Consider the following 25,553-nt stretch of genomic DNA (forward strand, 5'->3'; position numbering starts at 1 on the left):
TCAAATCGGACCCCTGGGTCAGCAGATGATCGTTCCTCACACCTCCTGCACACGCGCCCACATGAGATCGCCGTCTCATGCACAAAAGGTTGCGGTTGGCAGCCCGATCCCGGCCGGCTCTTTCCAAAGGGATTCCATTAAAAGTGCATGAGTATGTCGAGGAATCAAGACACTGACTCGCGTGCTTTTGTTATTTATTCATGCGCAGACTTATCAGGGCATGCGTAGCATAGCTTCCGATGGCCGCATGACAACAAGCTGAATGTTGTTGCTGCTACGGCTGCTGTTCTTTGTTGGACTGAGCGCATGTGTCAAAGCTTAATACCGCGACCTTTGAATATGTGGAGGTAACTCTTAAGGCCCCTGAGTCCTGAGATGTTCGCTTGCCATCGATTTGGGATTTGGGACCCCTACGGGCCTCCGGGTTGGGTCCTTTCATGGACAGCTGAAACACGTTAAGCCCCCCCAGGCAGATAAACGGTGGAAAAAAACATTCCAACTCACAAACATAACACTGAAGGATAACACTTTCATTTTTTGTTCTAAGTGACTGATAGAAACCTCATAAATTACTTTTAAACGTAAGAATCGATTACAAGAAATAAAGAATATCAAACAAAGTCTGCTTACAAATTTGTTTTAAATCCATCCTATATACCGTTTTCTGAAATGAAAATCTCAAATGAATATTTTGTCAAGGCTAGACAGAATTGTTGCACGATCTTTTACACGTTCAAATCGAGCAAAACATGCAACGTATTAATAAAGTTAATCAATACATTTAATATTCTCGCAAGACACGAATGGAGAGAAGAAGCTTAGGTGGCTCTTGAAGTTCTCAAAGCCACCAGCAGACAGCGCTCCTCACACATGCAGACGCAAAAAACTAAAAGGACAATTTGCTTTGAGGGTAACTGGAGGCCAAATGATACAAGACTCCACTTCCGAGGTGGACGGCATATCCCACGCTATTTTCTTTGCGATTCTTGGCAAAAAAATAAAATAAATAATCAAATATCAACCACTGTGCCAGATCCTGACAATAATGAAAACTCTCAAGGAGCCAGGTGTGTAGGGAAGGTTCTCCAGCACAAAGGTGTTCTTCTCAGGCAGCAACTACCCGATGCTCAGGAGTGCACTGTGAGGAGCTGCAAGCCACGAGTTGTCCCGCCACACTTATTGCGTCTCGTCACGTGTCCAACAAATCAAATGCTGCAACATTTGTTTGATTTTCTTTCCCACACGCAAAAGGAAAACATGGAGTTTGGGTTTTGGAATCAAACTTTGCAACACCAGTCGCGGAACTTGTTCAGACGGCTTCTCGGCAAACGAGGCATCATAATCTCTATCCCCCTTGAAATCCGACATCTCTACCTTTCCGCGATTGTGCTTTTCCATGGCTTTCTGCCACTTTGCACTCATCCGCTCCGACTCCTCTCCTCAAGGGCAAAGGCGAAATGGGGCAAGCGGGAGGGAGGGGCGCCCTCCGTGCTGCTGACAGCTGTCACTATGGCCGCCGCTAATGCACACCCGATCGAGTGAAATGAGCAGAGACGGGCCGCGAGCTTTGCGTCTCACTGACCACCTCGTCTTGGCCTTAATGCTTCATCTGTGGGGGTAAGGGTGCAGGCAGCGGAGGCTCAAGTGGCAGCGGAAAGAGAAGGCGGCAGTGGCGAGAAGGGAGTTGGGGTGTAAAAGAGGCCTCGGGACAGAAACCCAACTGGCGACCTCGAAGAAGGACTGTATTAGGGGGCTGATTTAGGTATCCTCAATCTCCACAGGTTGTCCGGCCAGAACAAAGGGAAACGATGGTCATACTCTAAGGCCACTCTTTATTGAAGAAAATTGTCACTGTGGGTGATCCTTTGTATGCGTGTATGCATGTGTTCGTGTGTGTGTATTCATATGCGTGTGTGTTCATATGTGTGTGGTTTCTATAGACATACAGAAAGAAACAAATTAGTGCTTCAACAATAATGAATAACAACATCACAAGGCTACTTTAGTTGACATATTTTTGCATAGGACCCCAAGGAGGTCTGAACCGGCTCTGCTCATAACACAAATCCACCTTGATGGATGTCTCGGCATCAAGAGATGACGCAATGCCGCCGAGGTTTGGAAGGAAAATGCAAAATTTGTAAGTTAACTCGTAATGACCATCAGCAACTGCCAATGCTACGACTTTGTCGCCTCCTAAAGGTCATCTTCGAGAGCAAGACATTATGGCCCAGCAAAAGGACACCTCAGCTGAAGTAAATGAACATGACTTGCTCCCGCGCCAGCATCATATTGGGAGGTGTCTCTACCTTGACATTTCCGAGCCACCGTGGAGGCAAGAAATGAACAACGAAGTGACGCTTGTGTCTGGCGGGGGAGGGAGGGCTCATTAGAAAGATGCCTGCGCCTCCAGATGTGTGTGCACTCTGCGCCCGTGTGTGTGCGTGTCTGCGCATGTGTATCCACGTATGCTTATTCAGCTTATTATCTGATGGCGCTGTCGACAGAATGAGTTTAAATCCCATCGTTGCCGCATGCTTACTTCACACACGCGCGCACACTACAGGAACAGGACACGTTCTAAAATTTTCTTCTGCTTATCCAGGGTCGGGTCGCGGGGGCAGCAGCTTTAGGAGGGACTCCCAGACTTCCCTCTCCCCAGCCACTTCATCCAGCTCATCCCAGGGGATCCCAAGGCGTTCCCAGGCCAGCCGAGAGACATTGTCTCTCCAGCACGTCCTGGGTCATCCACGGGGTCTCCTACCGGTGGGACATGCCCATTACACCTCCCCAGGGAAGCGTCCAGGAGGCATCCTGATGAGATGCCCGAGCCACCTCATCTGGCTCCTCTCAACGTGGAGGAGCAGCGGCTCTACTCTGAGTTTCGCCTGAATGACCGAGCTTCTCACCTTATCTCTAAGGGAGAGCCCGGACACCCTGCGGAGGAAACTTATTTCAGCCGCTTGTATCCGGGATCTCGTTCTTTCGGTCACGACCCATAGCTCGTGACCATAGGTGAGGGTAGGAGCGTAGATCGACCGGTAAATTACTACCACAACGGACCGGTGCAGAGTCCGCATTACTGCCGACGCTGCACCGATCCACTTGTTGATCTCGCGCTCCATCCTGCCCTCACTCGTCGACAAGTCCCCAAGATACTTGAACTCCTCCACTTGGGGCAGGATCTCATCCCCGATCTGGAGAGGGCATTCCACCCTTTTCCGACCGAGGACCATCGACTCGGATTTGGAGGTGCTGACCTCCATCCCGACCGCTTCACACTCGGCTGCGAACCGCTCCAGTAAGAGCTGGAGATCACGGCTTGAAGAAGCCAACAGCTCCACGTTGTCTGCAAAAAGCAGAGACGCAATGCTGAGGTCCCCAAACCGGACACCCTCAACGCCTCGGCTGCGCCTAGAAATTCTGTCCATAAATATTATGAACAGAATCTGTGACAAAGGTTACCCATGGCGGAGTCCAACCCTCACTGGGAATGAATCCGACTTACTGCCTGAAATGCGGACCAAAGTCTGGCATCGGTGATACAGGGATCGAACCGCCCTTATCAGTTGGGTCGGCACCCTGTACTCCCGAAGCACCCTCCACAGACCTTCCCGAAGGACACGATCGAACGCCTTCTCCAAGTCCACAAAACACATGTCACAAATTTGCTCCCATGAATTGCTTTTTTAAATATGAATGGCATCAACAAGTTGCGAGTTCGCTCCTGCATGCGTACACAGTTTTGCAGCAACAAAGGCTTCATGAGTGGGCAAGTCGTTAAGAGAACGTTTCAAAAAGCTTTTATGGGATCATTTGGGGATGATCCCAACTTCAACAAGGACTAATTTGACAAGCAAAGCTTCGAGGCAACTTGAATCAGCATCTCGCAGGTAGACATAATAAGCAGAATAATAAGGTTGGAGACAAACTTTGAACTTCAAATAATGAAGCATCTGCATGTAGAGGTGTCCTCGGAGAGGCTTGGCGGACACGCATATCGGCTGCACATCTCACCACGCTCAATTTTATCAACACTGCCAAGCGGCCCTACTTTGATTTTGCGGCCCACCTTTGTGCTTTGTCCTTCCGCAGGTCAAGTGTGAGATGCACGCAAACATTTTAATATTTCAGCCCACACTCTTGCTCGCCAGCCGTCCAGCCACACACATACACGCGCACACACATGCGCACATGCACACATTTTAAAAGTGAAAACAATTAGTAATTTTAATATTGACATATGAATTTGATGCACAATTTGTCTTCGCGGGCCACATAAAATGGTGAGGTGGGCCGTGTCTGGATCCCGGGCCTTGAGTTTGACACTGTGGTTTAGCGGGTCGTTTTTTCCAAACAGGCCCGGTGATGGTTTAGGCGAACTACCCTTTCCCCAGGTCCTAGTGCCCTGGGTGTTAAATTGAAACGCTCCAAAAAATCAGAAAAAAATTCAGGTCACTTTAGGTTGCAGATACACTCTACAGCAGTGTTTCCCAACCTTTTTTCAATCACGGCACACCTTTTCATTGGAAAAAATCTCGCGGCACACCGTCAACAAAAATCTGTTAAGCTCCTATATTAAAATCAGTTATATGACAACGAAACACGTACAGTCCTATTCCTATATATGTATGGAGAGTCGAATAATTTAATAGAAATAAATACTAAATATTCTTTAAATTGTATTCCTTTTTTTAAATAAAAGTGACAGTTTTTTAAAAAGGTTTTAGACGGTGTAAGAAATAAACTATTTAAAGTGATTGTGATTAAAATAAAAGAATCAACGTGATTTTGTTTACTGTTTTAGACTAGGTCTATAAATATTGCAACAATAAGAACAAAGTCACTTTTAAAGACGCTCTGCTGTTCTGACAGCAGCTGAGTGGCTATCACAGTCGAGGAATCTCGACTTGATTGCTTATTTTACGTATGTGAAAAATAACCAATCCAGGTTCTCCGGTTGAACTGCATGCTCTGATTCCCATTGGACCCCAAACGCACCACACCCGTCATAGTGTCTGTCACTGCTGGCAAAAGCACACAGCAACACACACATAAACTGAATATGTGCCGATGCAATACAATCAGATCGGCACAATATGAAATCTCAAGATTCACCGATTCTCCACACATGCACGATTAGCAAGTGGCTGACTAGGCCTTGCGCGAACTGACCAGTGGTTTGGCGATCCTGTTTACAATGCGCTCCGTAATTAATATTGGACAATCCCACGGTACAGCTGAACGTCTCTCACGGCACACCAGTGTGCCGCGGCACAGTGGTTGGGAAACACTGCTCTACAGAACTTGATACACAGCTCCCAAACGCTATGGTGGTTTGTATGGACAATTCAAATTTAGAAAAAAAGGTGTTTTATAAGGATGAAATAAAACACTATTAGGACTTTAAAGGGAAAATACGTATCTCACCTTTCAATCACATCTAATTAAAATAAATATACAAACCTGACAGCACCAAGAATTAGTGGGACAATCATTTTTATCACGATTAATTCAACTTTGTAATGCTGAAACATCACCATTCTGTTAGGTGAGGACACTGACTAACAGCCAGATTGCAGCCTGTAACAGGTAGACAACAGTCTGTCACACAAAACAAGTGTCATGACTTTAAGTAATAAAACTTGCTGTATAAAGCATTAATGAACAAATAAATAAAATTGTAAAAAAGAAAAAATTGAACTGTGTGTTAGTTACAGATTAGAGATGATTTCTTTGACTGCCTCTTTGCAGCTACTCCTCTGTTTCTAACAAAGTGTCTTATATTTTGCACATTTCCTTGGGCCAACACAGGGCCTTCTACCAGCTTACAGTGACTGCATTCAGTTTTGGTGGCCAGTGTTCCTTTGATTATGTGATCCTTGAAATGCCGCATTACAGCAGCTTCCTTTGCCTTAGACCACGGTCTCTTTGGCACACTTCTGGAACCATGTTCTTGAACAGCATTTGTCCCTGGAGAACATGAGAAAAAAGTAGTGCACAAACAGAAGCCAGTTAGAGCCATCAAATTTGAGTTCAACTAATGCCACAGTTCACAAGATATTGATGTTGACTGAGATAAAAAAAATCTCGATATTTCAATTTCACTTCAGGTTTACAGTCATCACATGACCCTAGAATATATAATATAATATAAAATATCCCATAAAATGCTGTAGGCGATCGTCTGTAGCGCAATGATGCCAAATAATACAAAGCAGGCTTGCTGTACAAAATTTCTACTGAGGATGAGGATACAGCCACCGAGCTGTGCTAATTGTAAAGAGAAATTTACAATGAAAAACTATGACATTTATTTTTATCAATGATAAAAAAAAAAAAAAAATTCATAGCTTAACAGGCTTCAACTGAGAATCTAGGGTCATGTGATGACTAGGGCCTAGATCAACACTTGTCCAAAATCTGCGCTGGCAGAAGTCACTCTGTGAATACAAAAATGAAAGACTGCTGTCTTGTGAACAGTCAACAGAAGTACAGTGAGACCTCCTACGGATTTGGGGTGACACTTTTGTACAAGCAAAACTTAACCTGTCTGTGTTTGCTCTTTTTTTCCTTCATCCCCATTATCATCTACTAATAAATCCACTGGCTTTCAGTGCATATCAGTTTATGAATGAAATTGACTTTAGTGGCATCCATGTTTACTTCCACATGCTACTTTTTAAGTTGTATGCTGTTGCAATTGTACTTTTGTATGGTCACACCTATGGGTCACACCCAAATATCTCTATTAGTATGGGTCAACACTTCAGCTAGCCTTCCTCCACAACCCTCCTCCTTAGTCTGAGGCTGCCCAGCTTTGTTAAACTACCTATTAATATTTTTTAGTAACTCAAATCACCCACCCATACTTTAACTGTATTATAGTGCAACTGTCTGAAAAGAAAGGATCATGAAATTCACTAAGGGTAGTGTTCATGTAACAGTTTCCATGAGGTTTATTAATTGGGATATGTTTTTTGTACATATGTGGTACAGTTTCTCTTTGCCACCTTTTACAGGATTAAATTTAAATGGTGTAATTTCTTATTCTTTTGTTTTATTATATTTCACCACCATTTTATCATCTATTTTATTCTAGTCTTCTTAAATCTCAACATTCTATGATGGTTTTATTTTATATCTATCTGCATGCATTTATTTGTGTTATTAAAGTGCATTAAGGCGCAATCAAACACACCTTACCTTCAGCAGGAGGGGCAGTTTCATTTACCGTGGACGACACTGATGACAAAGTTCCTGCTAAACACACAATTTGGCAGAAGTAATTTTTTTTGTCCACAGGAAAAAATACATTTTATCAACAGAAACCAAGAGGTTAGGTACCTTACCAAAATCTGTCTCGTCATGGACTTTCTCTGTGATTGTAGATTCAGCATCTACAAGCTTCACAGTTCCAGATGTTAATGCTATGACCTCTGTGCTGCTTTCATCAGATTCACTTTCACTGACTTCATCTTCACTCAATCCAATTTCATCTGTGAAATGGTATTAGTAAAACTCACATGAAACTTAGGGCACTCTCAGAAAATATCTACAAGTGATAACTTCTATACAAACCTTCAATTTTGATCTCATCCAGCGATTTCTCCTGCATGCTGGAAAGACACCCTATATCCATTGACAAAAGCAGTTTGGAGATCTTGGCTAGTTGTGTTGTGGGAAGTGGTAATCTGAAGAAATCACGGTGAACACGGATGTCGTGGCCCAGGAAGTCTGCGACCTGATCGAGTTCATTGTTTTTTAAATTAAGGACCTGTGAGAGTGTGGCGACTTGCTTCCTGAGTTGTGTTGATCTTAGGTGCTCAGGGTGCTTTGCTCCACACTGGTTTGCATGAACATGCAAACAATCCTGTCCTCTGTAATGGCTCATTGATTTAGGTCTTGCTAACCGGAAAACATTTGTGGCATCAACACCACATTCTGTTCTCTTACTGGCAAGTAGTGAGAGAGCATCCAAGACACTTGGTGTGAGCAGAACTGCGACCTTTCTGCCCCCTTTACCCATGATTTCAATTCGACTGAAATAATTGCAGAGCCTCTGTTCAGTCTTTGACAAACCCATGGCAACATCTTCATGGAGCTTTGTGTTGTCTCTCTCATGAAAATTTTTGAGGCGCATTTTTGAAACCTCCCCAGCACGTCTTCTGTTGAACACGATGATTTGTACAAGGGTAACTTTTGCCAGTTGAGCATAGTTCTGAGTGGTGGCTTCCTCCTTCAATTTATAAAAGGCACTTCGGGCAGATTTCTCAAGGTACTTGTTAGAGATTCGCTCACTCCAACTTATTTTGCAAGAATCACACGGGAGACAAGTACCGTATTTTCCGGACTATAAGTCGCTCCGGAGTATAAGTCGCACCAGCCATAAAATGCCCCAAAAAGTGAAAAAAAAACATATATAAATTTCTCCGGAGTATAAGTCGCATTTTGGGGGGCAATTTATTCGACAAAATCCCACACCAAAAACAGTCATGAATGAGCAACAACAGGCTAAACGATAGCAACAACAGGCTAAACAATAGGTATGCTAACGTGACAAACACAAACAAAGAGCTGAGAACGGGCCTGATGTAACATATAGAGTGATTAAGGACAACTATTACATGAATAACATATTTATAAAACCATTGGTGTCACTCCAATTCATTAAATCCATCGATCATTCGATACGATAGCAACAGGCTAAACGATAGGTATGCTAACATGACAAACACAAATGAAGAGCTGAGAACGGGCCTGACGTAACATATAGAGTGATTTAGGACAACCATTACATAAATAACATGTTTATAAAACCATCAGTGTCACTCCAATTCATTCAATCCATCGATCGTTCTTTGTCAACAATGGCTGCGCGCGGCTGTGGGCGCTTGCACTTCAAAATATTCCACAGGCTCATATAACGATAGATAAACTATATTTCAAATAACTATAATATAAGCAATAATATTATCAAACCATCCGTGCACTTTAAATCTATTAAATCCATTGATCAAATTCCTCGTCCTTTGTCAACATCGCCGCGCGTGCGCCCTGACGTCAGCCTCGTCTTTATTCCACAGATCTAGTATATAACTATATTGTAGCGTTAACAAAGTACAAGGATAGACGTGGGTTTGGTAAACGGCTCTTTATTCCACAAAACAAACTTCCAAGCGTGTGGTGGCGTGGAGTTCCAGACACGAGAGCTCCATGGCAGAGGACCGGGCGTGCGTAATGGCCATGTCCGAGCCCCATGCACCGTTCGCGGACAGCCACTCGGCCGAGCGCCGGCCCCCGACTCAGTAGAGTAGGACCGGGCGTGCGTAAAAGCCATAATAGTTTTTCAAACCTTCTATGTCACTCCAAATCCTTAATTCCTTTAAACTCTTTGTCCTCTGTGTCACTTAGAAATGATCACCGCTAATGATGCCGGTAGTCCTTACGTGGGTCGCGCCGCGCGGTGCCACTGACGTCACTTGAAATAGTAATCCATTGGTACATCACGGTTCTCCAAACTTTCTTTCTGCTGCTCGATTACTGTTTTCAGATGCATATTTTACAACTTGAAGTTTGTAACTTGCAAAATATGACCCAGTTGATGAGTCACGGCCAACGGTGAAATTTAAAGCGCCCTCATCCAGTTTCGTCTGAAAATATATATTTTTTCAGATGTAGTTTTTTGTTTTGTTTATTTGGTTGTTTTATCAAAGACAAAGTCTGCTTTATTGTCGATTTTTTTTCATATACCAAGACACACAAAGAGATTGAAATTACGTTCCCACTATCCCTCGGTGAGATAGTACACATATGCATACAAGCAACACAAAAAACCCCAAGAAGGCATAAACAATGACTAAATAAGAGTGTTGAATAAATGATAAATAAACAAATAATAATAAATAATAATAATAAATATGAGGAGCAAACAGACAGTGGACTTCGATATGGTGCTTTAAAGTGTTAATTGCTTTATTTGATGTTTTCTCTATTTTTTATGTTTTGAATATGTTCAAGATAAAGATATAAAAGCATGTTAAGTGATCAACTATACTAAAAATAACATGGGAAGTGGTCAACTATACTTTTAAGTGATGTCTTAATGATCAAGTAAAAATTTGTGAAAAAAAAACATATATAAGTCGCTCCTGAGTATAAGTCGCCCCCCCACCCAAACTATGAAAAAACCCGCGACTTATAGTCCGGAAATTACGGTAAGTCCTTTTAGACACCTGCAGGTGGAGAGCTCACCCGTTGAAGGAATGAAGTCTAAACTCTCCCTCCTGCAAGGGCATATTTATTAAGAGAAACAGAGTGGGGGTAAGAGTAGGCTGAATAGGAATACGACCTTCTGTAGGATGGGACAAGCTAGTTTATTTATTACCGGTTGCATTCCAACATAATCATACGATAAGGATAATCTGAAAAACCCTGACATCTCCCTCCTGTTTTATCATATGATTATGCCACCCCAAACAACAAAGGCAAGCAAGAAAATATAACGAAGAAAGAAGAATAGTAAAAATAAAAAAAAACAACAAACAATGTTAGCAACAATTTCCAGTGAAGATGAGGTTTTCCCTCAATACCCCAGATCAAACTTATTGTGTAAGCGAAAAACCTGCTGGCCAGATGTTATTAGCAGGAAAAGTCTCACACGGTCCCTCTGTCTTAGGTGACCAGAATGCCATCAATAAAAAAAATAAAAAGAAAAACACAGAAACAGTACATCATCGTATCCATTACTTGCGAAGCATTTTTGATGGTCAAATCAACAAGTTTCTGTAAAACATGCTCAACAGAACAGCATCTACGCAATCCACGTTTCATTATCATTATCACATCTGTCACGTCTAAGAAGTTGTACGTATATGTACTCGTGGTATCGTCAGCTGATGATGTTCTAGTCTGTAGGTGTGGTCTGTCACTCACACTGGCGCACACACTCGTGTCCAGTTGGCAGGCAGCATCGGACAACTCTTGTGACCACAAAACCACGATCCGTTCTGAACAGGCACGTGCACTCATAGGATACAGGTGAGGCAGTGCTTCTGAACTTCTGGATGAAGTAGGTCCCGTCCGATGGTGCAGCCATGTTGGTAGTAGAGCCCTTACACCTTGAAAACGGCTCTCTCATCCTGGCACACAGCGGTGATGTCCAAAGCTCCCATCCAGTTTCCTCCGTCTGCAAGTCCAGAGCGGGATGGGTCGGCAACACTGATTGTGACAGCTCGGTGTTGATATCCAACTCCTGGATGCCGTGTCCCTGTAAAACAATGCTCTATACTTTCTTGCTACGTTTCACACAATAATAACGATGAGTAAATCATCAGATACCTCTCGTGCATACACTCCAACAAACGTTAAGTAGATGTGAGATAACTTGCATGAAGTCTACTTAACCAAACATTGAGTAAATATGGGATAACTTAAAAACTGTCCCGGTCAACAACAATTCATAAATAGAAACTACAAGGTATAATAGAGAAAGAACTTCTCTTTAGCTAGACAAAGAACAAAGGTGTTCTGTTCATAACTAGTGAGGGCCTCTCACAGATAAAACAAGGAAGGGAGTATAAGAACTCCCTAAAGCCTGGCAGATGTGTTGGCCTTGAGCAAAGGTATGAGACCTTCGGTTCAGGCCGGCCAGCGCTTCTACAAAACTAATTATCCTGACATTTCCCCACTGTTTATCACATATTTGCTCAAATTCACACATCACCGTAAACAACCCCTTTTCTCGACTCTCAGTCGTCGGATCACATTCATGAGGACAAATATGTTTACACCAAAGGATAAACGTTGCGATGTCATCATTCAGAATCCCACGGATCTGGGAAAAGTCTGGTAACACCGATGCAGGAATTTTGCCATCAACATCATCATGTTGCCACTCAGACATTAGGTATATCTGAGCAATCTCGTCCTCCATGGGCGATATTACTGTAGTGACGAGACGATTAAACAGAGCACGAAGACATGGCATGCAACATCCATACAAGGTGAGCATAGCAGCAAACACTGCAACTGATGGTAAAATTGAGGACACAAGGGCGTTATACTTCCCAAAAGCAGTCATCCACTTGTTGTGCTCTTTCATCCTCATTTTGAGGGATCGCAGGCCTGCAATCGCCTCCGTCAGGCTCCCTTCAGGGGCGGTGTTGTTGGGGATGAAGGTGCAGCATTGTTCTCCAAACATTGCGCAGACCCCTCCTTTCTCAGACAACAACATAACAACATATCATGAGCACTGTGGTTCTGGATCGACATTAGGGAAGGCGTGGCTAGCTGTTCATGCACTGCCTCGAGCCCCGCTTGTGTTTGTTTGCCCAATTTCTGCATGTTGTAATGGATGTAATTTATCCTGTCTACGTTCTTGTTCATCGTTCACCAGCAGCAAATGGAGGACTCCCATCCCACTGCAATTTGGTCATTTAATTCTTATTAATGAGGAGCTCCTCTAGGGACTCCAATTGTATCAATTTTGGTCAGATCATCGTCGCCTCTCAAATTTAAAGATATTTTGGTTTTTACCAGCTTTTTTCCCAGATCTTGGCATGTCGATGTATATACAATTTCGTTTGACTACATTCTCTGAAAGCAATGGCTTCTTTTTTTTTCTTTTTTCTCTCAATGGATATTATATAGAATGCTCTGTCACACATTTCACAATCCAGTAGACGTGACTGATTTCACACAATCTTTGGTCAATGGCAACGGTACAACATAAATAATCGGTCGCAAATCCATACATATGACATATTCAATTTTTTCTGTCTTTGCAGCTTGTTTTGCCATAAGCAATCAATTGTTTCTTTTTTCAGTTACTCTTATAGTTAGTTACCTGAAACAAATTATCCACATTCATTCTAGATATTCATCCCATTCTTTAACATCTACAGCGGTTGTTGACAAAGTACACATATAAACATCATACTTTCATGGCAGTCCAGATGTGCCACAGCAGATCATCCTGCAAAGGTCAAATTGATCTTTTAAATTGATACAATGCAGCATAATTTTTTGGGGTGACCTATATAAGTTGCCCACTCATCTCTCCCCTATTCATTATGACTCTTAGTACCCACAAATACCATATTGTTGAAGGTAACAAAATGGCAACAAAAATAGCCACCCAACATGCAATAACGTCATTGTTCCATTTTCTTGTTCCCGACATTTCTCTAAGAGGTAAGGCTTCTTTTGGCTTACTTTTTGCGATTGAACGTTACCTCAAAAGAAATGACCCTTTTGTAATTTGCTAGGACCACCTCAACTGACCTTTCTGCTATTTTAATGGCGGTTGGTGTAGTTATCAAGATTCAACATGGCCCTTCCCCCTTGGAAGAACACCAGTGTTTCGTTTTCAATGCTCTTAATGAGAATGTGGTTTGTTCTTTTTGCCTTTTAAATATTTTTCTCGTGTAATCTGCCAAATTTTAATCATCCTTAGTTTCCCACTTGGATTCAAAACATGGTAATCTATATTGTCGCCCAAACAATTTTTTATATGGGGTTAAACCCACAGTACTTATAATATTTATGTACTGTTTAACCAGGTCTAAACATTTTGTCCATGATCTTCCAGTTTTTTTTCCAAGCACATCTTCACACTTTATACCAGTCCTGTCATGAGAATTAATTTCTGAAATCCCATATCTCGGTATTATTTCTTTCCATGACGTTTTTTGCCACTGTTAAGGCATTCAGTGTTTTTGTTTTTGTTGAAACAAGCTCTACAAAAAAAATGTTTTGTTTTGAAAATGTTTTGAATATGAATCAAATCCATATGTTGTATAAAGCTGACTGACCTGCCCCACTATCCCTCCTCTTGAGCCATGTGACACGCACCATGGCTCAATATTGCTGTCCATTTGCATAGGTTCTTTGGTAGGGTAGGTCATTTATAGATGCCATTCTATAATCTTGCCCCTCTTTTCGTCCATAATTGAATTTCACTCTATGGACTTTGTCGCTGCACATCTTTAAAAATGTTTCAGTGATTTAATCTGCTTCTTGTGTGTATAAAATTTGAAGTGTCTTTTGCGCTGCAGCTTTGTGGTTCTGTCTGCAAGCTTGTTACCTCTTGACACCTTATCAGTCTCGTGTGTGTGTGTACTGCACACGTGCATATAGCTACTTTTTGTGGCAATTGGACTGCTTTCACAACTAACTTAGCAAGTAAATGGATGGCCTCCCCGAATGGGGAGTGACTCAGCTAGCAAATGATTAGACATTTTCACTTTCTTGTAGTTTCTTTAGTTACTTTTCAATCGTTTTCTCATTGTTTATCACAAGAATCTTAGAAATTTGAATACAAATCAAAATGTATGTTTTATTTTACTCAATTGTATGATTTAGAGAATCCATATGTAGTAAAGTGTTGTATTACTACATATGATTTCATCATCATTTAATTTGACTTTCTTTCCAAAACGCTTCTTAATTTCTCAGTTCACACATCTTCTACATGTGTTACTGGTTCTCCATTTTTTTCTCTAGTTAATTATCAATCCAAAAGCTACATTTACTTTTTAACATTTAACCTGCTCAAAATCTCTCTTTCATCAAAGTCGCTCTACTAATTTTCTATAGTAGTCGCCTACGACTTCAACCATTCAACCTTTCATTCAGGCAATCATTCATCAATGCTCATCATATACCGTAATTTCCGGACTATAAGTCGCGTTTTTTTTCATAGTTTGTGTGGGGGGGCGACTTATACTCAGGAGCGACTTATATATGTTTTTTTTCACAAATTTTTACTTGATCATTAAGAATCACTTACTTACAAGTATAGTTGACCACTTCCCATGTTATTTTTAGTATAGTTGATCACTTCACATGCTTTTATATCTTTATCTTGAACATATTCAAAACATAAAAAATAGAGAAAACATCAAATAAAGCAATTAACACTTTAAAGCACCATATCCAAGTCCACTGTCTGCTGTATGTACACTTGCTCCATTTTTGCTCTTCTTATATTTATTATTATTATTTATTATTATTTGTTTATTTATCATTTATTCAACACTCTTATTTATTCATTGTTTGTGCCTTCTTGGGTTTTTTGTGTTGCTTGTATGCGTATGTGTACTATCTCACCGAGGGATAGTGGGAACGTAATTTCAATCTCTTTGTGTGTCTTAGTATATGAAAAAAAATCAACGACAAAGCAGACTTTGACTTTGATAAAACAACCAAATAAACAAAACAAAAAACTACATCTGAAAAAAAATTATATTTTCAGACGAAACTGGATGAGGGCGCTCTAAATTTCACCGTTGGCCGTGACTCATCAACTGGGTGGGCTTAAGAAAAATGGCACCAAAAAGAAACTCATATTTTGCAGGTTACAAACTTCAAGTTGTAAAATATGCATCTGAAAACAGTAATCGAGCAGCAGAAAGAAAGTTTGGAGAACCGTGATGTACCAATGGATTACTATTTCAAGTGACGTCAGTAGCACGGCGCGGCGCGGCGGTTGTTTACATAATGAACAAACGTATCCACGTAAGGACTACCGGCATCATTAGCGGTGATCATTTCTAAGTGACACGGAGGACAAAGAGTTTGAAGGAATTAAGGATTTGGAGTGACATAGAAGGTTTGAAAAACTATTATGGCTTTTACGCACGCCCGGTCCTACTCTGCTGAGTCGGGGGCCGGCGCTCGGCCAAGTGGCTGTCCGCGAACGGTGCATGGGGCTCGGACATGGCCATTACGCACGCCCGGTCCTATGCCATGGAGCTCTCGTGTCTGGAAGTCCACGCCGCCACACGCTTGGAAGTTTGTTTTGTTTAATAAAGAGCCGTTTACCAAACCCACGTCTATCCTTGTACTTTGTTAACGCTACAATATAGTTATATACTAGATCTGTGGAATAAAGACGAGGCTGACGTCAGGGCGCACGCGCGGCGATGTTGACAAAGGACGAGGAATTTGATCGATGGATTTAATGGATTTAAAGTGCACGGATGGTTTGATAATGTTATTGTCTTATGTTATAGTTATTTGAAATATAGTTTATCTATCGTTATATGAGCCTGTGGAATATTTTGAAGTGCAAGCGCCCTCAGCCGCGCGCAGCCATTGTTGACAAAGAACGATCGATGGATTTAATGAATTGGAGTCACACTGATGGTTTTATAAACATGTTATTCATGTAATAGTTGTCCTTAATCACTCTATATGTTACGTCAGGCCCGTTCTCAGCTCTTTGTTTGTGTTTGTCACGTTAGCATACCTATCGTTTAGCCTGTTGTTGCTATTTAATGAATTGGAGTGACACCGATGGTTTTATAAACATGTTATTCATGTAATAGTTGTCCTTAATCACTCTATATGTTACGTCAGGCCCGTTCTCAGCTCTTTGTTTGTGTTTGTCACGTTAGCATACCTATCGTTTAGCCTGTTGTTGCTATTTAATGAATTGGAGTGACACCGATGGTTTTATAAACATGTTATTCATGTAATAGTTGTCCTTAATCACTCTATATGTTACGTCAGGCCCGTTCTCAGCTCTTTGTTTGTGTTTGTCACGTTAGCATACCTATCGTTTAGCCTGTTGTTGCTATCGTTTAGCCTGTTGTTGCTCGTTCATGACTGTTTTTGGTGTGGGATTTTGTCGAATAAATTGCCCCCAAAATGCGACCTATACTCCGGAGCGACTTATATATGTTTTTTTTTCACTTTTTGGGGCATTTTATGGCTGGTGCGACTTATACTCCGGAGCAACTTATAGTCCGGAAAATACGGTATATCAATCCAAAAGCAAACTTTTTTTTTCTTAGCATTGAACTTACTCAAAATCACTCTTTCTTCAAAGTTGCTCTACTAATTTTCCATAGTAGTCACCAACAACTTCAACCATTCAACCTGTATTTTCCTTTCATTCAGGCAATCATTCATCAATGCTCATCATATGCATCTCACACAGTCTCCAAAAAGGAGTCTTCCTATCACATTGGTCCCAGTTCACCCAAGCTCACCACACAACATTCATATATCATTTTCAACTCAGGTTTCCTGGTAGAACAATCCACCAATTCAAAAAAAACTTAACTAAAACAAACAACTGGCAAATTAATCTGAATTTTTTCTTTGTTTTTAAATTTGAAGAACTCAATCTCTCAGATTTAGCTTGCATTTAGAATTTTGTATAACCTTATAACACAACCAATCAATTATTCCTATTAAATGTAGCATTGCAAAATATTAAATTCACAATTTAGCGTCTTCCAATTCCCGAAAGCATGTTCTGTTGTTTTGTTTACTTCGAATTTCTCATGAGGGCTTGACACTAACATGCACTAGTGTGGATTAGTTTCTGCTCGCAAACAGATTTCTCTCTTTTCCTCTCATTTTTATCTGTCAAAATTGTTTCTGGTCTGCGGTGTAAATTGAATAGACAACAGTCTAGCAAATTTCTTTATACTAAAAGTTTAGCCAATCTTCATCAATTTAACACATACGCACACACATGCACAGCTCTCGCGTGCGGAAGGTAGGTCCCAGCACCAATGATTCGTCACAGGCTGGCCATTTCCTGTGGTCGACCATGAGCTGGTCCCTCCCATGCACACGAGGACAGCACATTCTAATTTTATCTATTTATCTTCTAGAAGCAAGTTGCATTTCTTTACCACTTGATTTGCATATTTTAACTTTAGTGTAACACAATTTCTAGTCATTTGTCATTGGGCATACAAACAGCATTGTCATACTTCTTGTATGGATAGGAGCTCTAACAATCTAAAAAGATTTTTGATAACCTGACAATGACATGTTTTGCTGTCATATGGGAGGGGTTTCAGGTCCTTTAAATTTTGATACATGATTTGCATAGGAGCGGAAGCTCCTCTTGCCCCTTTGCTTGATATTATAATATATTATACTAATAATATATTGTACTTATGCATACACACCTATAGTACTAGTGCTGCAATCATAAAAGGTATAACATTTTAAACAAATACAATGGACACGGATATCCCAAATGCAGCAGATCAAGATCACCACCTAACCTCGGGGGGGGGGGGGGGGGTCATCTATTTATTCTTCACACCAAGCTATTATACTGACAAACTGCACTTACGATGGATGGCCTTAAATACCATTGCCCATATTAACCATGTCACACTCACTGTGACTTTGCGCGCACACACAGCACCATTAAAGCATGCTGGTAGTTTTAATATTAGGCCTCAAGTAACATCATTAAGCAGTATATTGACTTCTAAAGGGAAATGTGCTTTCGGGAGTTTGCAAACATATTTTTTAAGGTTGTGTTAAACTTATAATCATATTAATATCTAGTATTGGAGTGCTCGTGTGGATTGGTGGGTGGCGAAGAATGTGCAGGCAAACTGCATGAACTTGTTTTCTTCGAAGTGTTGTGGAATAGGCCCAGATAGGGAGAACCGGATGAGAACACCTCAATGTCAGTGAGAAACGAGAACAACAGCACGTCTATGTGGCCGGGCTTCGCGGGGAAAACCCAACCGCCTGACCTCAGCAACACCTGGACGGGGAGGAGATGGCCATCGACCAATCATCTCACAATATTTTGCATGCTTTAATATTCATATTGTGTTTCTTCAAAACTGGGCAACCCGGAAGAATGTGTCGTCTTTTGGTGGTCACAAAAACGCACGAGTTTTAGTGTGAGGGACCCGGGACCCAGGCCTGTATTAGTGCACTTTGTCAGGAATAAACAATTGGTAAATTTGGTCTGATTGATCGACTGGTCTTCTCTTTGACAGAACGAACTCGCAAAATTGTTAGGTGCGCCAGTGTGTGGATTAGGACATAGCAATTTATGTGTTAAGTGTTGATCGCAATTTGGAGTCAGATCAATAACTAAAATCCGTAACCTAACACCCAGTAACCTAACTGGGTCCCCATCATCAGGTGTAACTTCATATCGTATTTTACACATTAAATTAATTTTTAGATCAAATGCAGCTGATAATGCTACTATAAACCCCATATTGAGATAGGTCCCCATAAACTGTTTGGACCTCTTAAGACACAATCTGGTCGTTCACTGTTTTACACACATACACTCAGATTTGACTGGACAGTGATTTGCACTTATTCTGTGAAAATGTCCTTGCATACCATTGTCCATGTAAACCATATCACACTCAGGTGACTGCTCTCACACACACACACGCACGCACGCACGCACGCACACAGACAAACAGCAACACCATTAAGTAGTATATTGAACTTAATTTACCATTTCAGCTTTGTTGAGTGGATCGAGAACTGGAGTTGCCTGATTCTGGTCGCTCACATCCATCTGAACCTGGTTTCTCTCAGGTTTCATCTATAGCAAATGAAGAAGATGATGTTTTACCAATTCACGACCATCGTCCATTGGGCGCCGTTGAACTTGGCTGCCCTTACACCTGTTTATGGACCCCGTGGAGGCTATTTTGTGTATTTTGGGGTGTTCTTTGGTATTGAGGGGGGCTGGTTGGATGCTGTTACTTTTTTTTTTCCTTCGTCTTGTTGCTTTGCTTTGATGGCTTTTAACTTTTCACACTTACTGGCTTTCTGAGGATGCCATCTGCTCTGTCCTTCACTCGGCCCTCTCCCACCTGGAGAGTAGGGACTCGTATGTGAGATTGCTGTTTGTGGACTTCAGTTCTGCCTTCAACACCATTGTGCCACAAAGACTCATCTGCAAACTCGACAAGCTGGGCCTCAGTACCTACCTCTGCAACTGGCTACTGGACTTCCTCTGTCAGAGGCCTCACGTGATACGTGTTGGCGACAAAATCTCCGCCAGCATCACGCTGAGCACGGGGGCCCCCCAAGGCTGTGTGCTCAGTCCGCTGCTCTTCACCCTGCTGATGCATGACTGCACTGCGTCCTACAGCGACAACCGCATAGTGAAGTTTGCTGACGACACGACTCTGGTGGGTCTCATCACCAAGGGCGACGAGACTCAGTACAGGTTGGAGGTTGACCTTCTGACCGCGTGGTGCAGGGAAAACAACCTCCTGCTGAACGTCAACAAGACCAAGGAAATTGTTGTTGACTTCCGGAAGGGTCACACCCAACACCTGCCACTGACCATCGACGGTGCTGTGGTGGAGAGGGTGAGCAGCACCAAATTCCTGGGGGTGCACATCAGTGAGGACCTCTCCTGGTCCGCTAACACCGCGTCACTGGCGACGAAAGCTCAGCGCCGCCTGTACTTCCTGCGGAAACTCAGGCGAGCAAGTGCTCCTCCGGCCGTCATGACTACATTCTACCGTGGCACCATTGATAGCGTCCTCTCCAGTTGTATCGCTGTCTGGGGTGGTAGCTGCACGGCTGGTAAGATTATTGGTGCTTCACTCCCCTCCCTGAAGGGCATTTGCGCCTCCCATCTTGCCCGCAAGGCGACCACCATTGTGAGTGATCTGAGTCGCCCCGGTCACTCTTTGTTTGATCTTCTGCCCTCTGGGAAGAGGTACAGGAGCCTGCGCTCCCACACCGCCAGACTCACCAACAGCTTCATTCTCCAGGCTGTTAGGATCCTGAACTCTCTTCCCCCTTCTGCGTAGCGTCCTGTACTTATTTATTGTGTTATTTGTTTAGTTATTATTTATTCATCACTCTTATTTATTCATTGTTTGTGCCTTCTTGTTTTATTTTCTTGTGTTGTTTACTTGTGTATACATTGTGAACTACAATGTCTTGTCACCGTGGGAGAGTGGGAACGTAATTTCGATCTCTTTGTGTGTCTTGGCATGTGAAGAAATTGACAATAAAGCAGACTTTGACTTTGACTTTCTTTCTGGCGCCGTTGAGTTAAGAGCCTATTGAGTTGCGCTCATGCCATGTGTGTCTTTTATATACCCGCTCTATGGTATGAATACTGCTGGGGCCTGAATTTCCCCACCCCCGGATCAATAAATGTTCAATCAATCAATCAATCAATCAATCAATCAATCAATCAATCAATCAATGCTAATAAAAATATCTCTTATGAACATATACCTTTTCAATATCTTCAGTTGTAGGTGTGGAATTTGTGGCTCCAGAACATTTTGGAGACACTTTGTCCCTTGCAGTAGTAACATGCAGTTTTGCATCTTTCTTTGGCTTCATGCGTCTTCGCCTTTTCATGTTTTACTGGCAGTTGTCACAATCCTGAATTAACAAAGGTGACTGTCAGAATTATGATGTTCAATAGGACAAGCATGATTAGAAAACAAAAGTCTGTGGAAATCAGTGATGTAAGCAACATCTGGACAACTTATAATGCATATTTTGCTGAACACTACTCAATGTTTTATCAATTCCAATTATTTCATTACATATGCAAATTATGCATTACGAGCTCAGATAGACAGATTTAAAAAAGTATTCAGAAAAAAGGCATTCAGATTCTCCTCAAGTTGATCAACCTGGCTGGTTATTAATACAAATTAATTTTATCTTGTGGAACTTGCTACCAAAATTTAAAATGATAACTCAACAAAAGTTACCAGGCTCAGACATGAGTGAAAAAGAAAGCAGTGGAAAAAGACAACATGGAGTTAAATTAGTTAATGAATCTAGTACTTAAAGGCCAGAAAAAACTATCACTATATCCACTTGCTTCTAACTAGCTGCTTTCTACAGCGTCGTCTTCATCATCTGCCCACGCTACAGATGCAGTAATGAGTGGCTTATCTAGCAGGCCTTAGCCTTGATAGCTCATATCAGGCAAAAATAATTAATTAGCTGCTGAAGCTAATATTACCGTGTGTTCGTTTTACACCCAAAACTTACTATTTAATGCACAAATTAAACGCTTTTTCAAGCAAAAAGCAGTTATATTTACACATATAATGCTTCCCTGTATATCACTGGTGTCAAGCTTAAGGCCCGGGTGCCAAATACGGCCCGCCACATCATTTTATGTGGCCCGCGAAGACAAATTGTGCATCAAATTCGTGTGTCATTACTAGAATTGCAAATTGTCTTTACTTTTAATATCTTTTTTTTATTTGACCAGTTTTTACTCATCTGATTTGAAAACGAGTTATTTGTCATTTTGTTTTGTAGCTTTTACTGTATATAAACGAGGTGCTCATACATTTATTTTAGTTATAATGGCCCTCCGAAAGAAGCGATGACTACAATGCAGCCCGCGAAAAAAAATTGTTTGACACCCCTGCTGTACATGTTTGATCTCTCAGTACTGCTACGCTGCTATATACGTCCTCCGGAACATTTAACATTTGACGAAACAGCTGCCACAAGCTGTAGTGAGGAGTAGTGTTGGCTCGTGAGTGAACGGTTCGTTCAAAAAGAACAAATCTTTTCAGTGAACGAGAGTGAACGAATCACTTCCTAAAGTGATTCGTTCTTTTTTTCCGTTCATATAACTTCAACCAGTAGGTGTCGATAATGCCCATTGAAGCTGATGACACCTCGCCGTAAAACAAAACGAAGAAAATGACGTAACTTCCCGTTCACGAACGAGTCGTGAATTACATTTCCCGTTCACCAACGAACGAATCTTTGGGTGAACGAATCACTCACTGAGTGAATCACTCAGTGAGTGATTCGCATTTCCAGTTCACCGCGAGAACGGATCAGTGAGGGAAAGAATCCTTGCTTTCCCGTTCGCGAACGAGTCAATGAGTGAACTGCCTTCCTGTGCATCAGTGAATATGTTGCGTCTTCTGGCATGAACTATGTAAGCCAGAATGTAGATTTACAATTTACTTATAGTATAGCATATATATGCCTAAATATTGTTATTCAATATATCGACTGCAGTTTCACATTAGGTTGCTGTCACGTTCCGCTCGGCCACGCCCCCAATCGGCTGAATCACCCACACCTGTCAGGCTCTCTATTTATACCCTGTCATCCAGTCACTCCCTTGTCAGTTTGTTCCTGTATGCTACCCGTTACGCCGTGTGTTTAGCCTATCAGCCTGTGCCTTTTCGCCGTTGCCAATCGTTTAAATAAACTGACTAACCACGTTTCGATCACCGCCTGCCCCGACTACTTGCTCGCCCCGACCATGACTACGTGCTGCGCTCTTCAGCACAGCTACGCCAGCCAGACCACGAGTCGAGCGTCCCGCTCCCCTTTTACCCCTTTTCAATAAAGGAACATGCTGCATTTGGTCGCCCTGCCTTTGTGCCTGACAGAACAAACTGACCATCATGCGACCAGCGCACGGACCTTCTGCCCTGGACCACCTGTCCCCCAAGGAGGGGGACATTAGCAAAATCGCAGAGGAGCTGGTGACATTAACAACGATTGTCCGGCAGCAGCAACAGCAGCTCCTGCAGCACCATCAGCTCCAACAAGAGCTTGTAGAAGCTCTCAAGACCCGTAAAGACTTGGCTTCTCTGGCTGTGGCGACCCAACCTGCACAAGCCCTGTCCGCGGCCATGCCAACCGGCCCGACGGCTAGGGATTCCTCTGGTACCAAATTGCCCAGCTACACGGACTGCATGAGTGCCTTGCTCAAGCTGCTAGTCGACCTCGTCAACGAGCTCAATTTAGATGACGCCAGGATAGAGAGGTCGACCTGGATGCCTTGAGTCCACAGCCGTCGGACGCCGCCTGTACTTACGACTGTCTACAGCGGCACATCGTTAAGCTACAGGCCGTGTCGGAGAACCTCAAGATGCTGGCGGTGGCGCCAACTCATAAGTCACTTGAGACAGAAACGCCGCATGATGCCGCGTCCTCGTCAGCCCTCCGCCGCAGCTTGTCATTGCCGCCCCTCCCTGACACGGTTGATGATGTCTTGGTGCAGATCCGTACCGGCAGGTCTGAGGTAGAGCGCAAGAGATCTGCATTTATGGAGCCCAGATCCCCGTCTCCTCGCAGACACAAGAAGGAAGAGAAGCGTCCTCGGTCCAGGTCCGGGAGGAGGCACTCCCAATCCAGGCCCAGGCGAAGCGGCAGTAGGTCCGGCCGGCGCTCGGTCTCTAGAAGCGGGCGATATTCTAAAAGCCCTCGCCGGAGGCGGAGCCGCTCCAGAGACAGACGCTCCAGGACACGATCCAGAGATCGTAAGAAGGAAAAAGCCGCAAGGAGGAGGGCCATGACTGCGCTCAAGTGTTACAGCACCACGCGGAGGTCACACAGCACGAGCCGGAGACGCCGGCGCAGTCGCAGTCGCAGTGCCGGTCACTCCCCTAAGAAGACGCCCAAGAGGAGGTGCTCCCGATCCCCGTCCTCCCTCCGTCGTGACATCAGCCTGCCACCTTGGGTGTCCTGGAGACCTCCGGTCGCCCCGTCTCACCTGTCGTCCGCCCGGGACCCCGGCCAAGTCAGCCAGCGCGCCGTGAACATTCCTCCCACCCAGCCCAGCTGGCCAGAGCCTATGGAGATTGGTCGCACCTCGCTCTCGCCAGTGGAGCGTCTGAGACGCCTCAGGGCTGGGCTTTGCCTATACTGCGGGGGAGCTGGGCACTGGGTGGCCTCTTGTGAGAAGAGAAGCAAGAGTCCCCGCCAAGCAGGGATCCGTTTGGGGTCTGTCTCCTTGCCCCCTCCCTCCTGTGACATATCCCTGCCTCAGAACCGTGCTTCTTGTCCGGCCAGTGCCCTTGCCTTCCGGCCCTATGCTTCGTCACCCCGTGGGTTGCACCCGCGGGGCCGGTCTCGGAAACAGCCGCAGCCTCCCGTTCAAGTTCCTCTTCAGCTGCCTGGCCTCACGTTGACGGGTGAGGCTTTGCAACCGGTCCAGCCTCCCGTTCGTGGGGGTCGTCTGAACGAGAGACATTTGGCGCCTCCCGATGCCACGTTGGAGGAAGGGGAGTTGCCGGTTGGGCCTCCTGATGACGGTGCTTGGGAGTCATTCTCATCGAGTGACTCTGACCTATCGGACTGGTATTGACACGGGTCTGGGGTCCCGCCCGCTCGCCCGCCCGCCCGTTGCTCGTCCCGGGTTTGTGTTTCTGGGACGTCGGGAGCCGTCCCTTGAATGGGGGGTTCTGTCACATTCCGGTGTCACCTGCCGCTCGGCCACGCCCCACACCTGTCAGTCTCTCTATTTATACCCTGTCATCCAGTCACTCCCTTGTCAGTTTGTTCCTGTATGGTTCCCGGTACTCCGTGTGTTTACATAGCCTATCAGCCTGTGCCTTTTCTCCGTTGCCAATCGTTTAAGTAAACTGACTAACCACGTTTCGATCGCCGCCTGCCCCGACTACTGGCTCGTCCCGGACCACGTCTCGATCGCCGCCTGCCCCGACTACTTGCTCGCCCTGACCACGACTACGTGCTGCGCTCTTCAGCACAGCTACGCCAGCCAGATCGCGAGTCCAGCGTCCCGCTCCCCTTTTACCCCTTTTCAATAAAGGAACGTGCTGCATTTGGTCGCCCTGCCTTTGTGCCTGACAGTTGCTGGTTTGAGAACTACTTTCGTTATTATTATTATTATTATCCATCCATCCATTTTCTGAACCATTTAGTCCCCACGGGGGGCGCGGGCGTGCTGGAGCCTATCCCAGCCGTCAACGGGCAGTAGGCGGGGGACACCCTGAACCGGTTGCCAGCCAATCGCAGGGCACACAGAGACAAACAACCAT

The 25,553-nt window shown here is 43.7% G+C and overlaps 1 protein-coding gene and 1 long non-coding RNA gene across 2 annotated transcripts in view; both read right to left on the reverse strand.

Annotated features, from left to right (window-relative positions):
• Window positions 1-5,509: 5,509 nt before the first annotated feature.
• On the reverse strand, window positions 5,510-8,604 carry LOC148388109 (uncharacterized). The gene is made up of 4 exons (XM_088394897.1): window positions 7,582-8,604; window positions 7,353-7,499; window positions 7,207-7,263; window positions 5,510-5,973 (listed from the first exon to the last, which is right to left on the reverse strand). The coding sequence occupies exons 1-4, from the start codon at window positions 8,141-8,143 to the stop codon at window positions 5,711-5,713; spliced, it is 1,029 nt and encodes a 342-aa protein (XP_088251023.1). The 5' UTR covers window positions 8,144-8,604; the 3' UTR covers window positions 5,510-5,710.
• Window positions 8,605-10,741: 2,137 nt separating this feature from the next.
• LOC148388110 (uncharacterized) overlaps window positions 10,742-25,553 on the reverse strand; it is a 45,494-nt gene continuing 30,682 nt past the window's right edge. Inside the window, exons 3-5 of the long non-coding RNA XR_015862140.1 lie at window positions 21,004-21,156; window positions 19,250-19,339; window positions 10,742-12,216 (exon numbers count right to left, since the gene is read on the reverse strand). This is a non-coding gene — a long non-coding RNA (uncharacterized LOC148388110). The remainder of the gene's footprint in view (window positions 12,217-19,249; window positions 19,340-21,003; window positions 21,157-25,553) is intronic.

The sequence above is a fragment of the Syngnathus floridae genome, chromosome 13, assembly GCF_059516105.1.
Source record: "Syngnathus floridae isolate MCC-2025c chromosome 13, RoL_Sflo_1.0, whole genome shotgun sequence".
Classification (NCBI taxonomy): Eukaryota; Metazoa; Chordata; class Actinopteri; order Syngnathiformes; family Syngnathidae; genus Syngnathus; species Syngnathus floridae.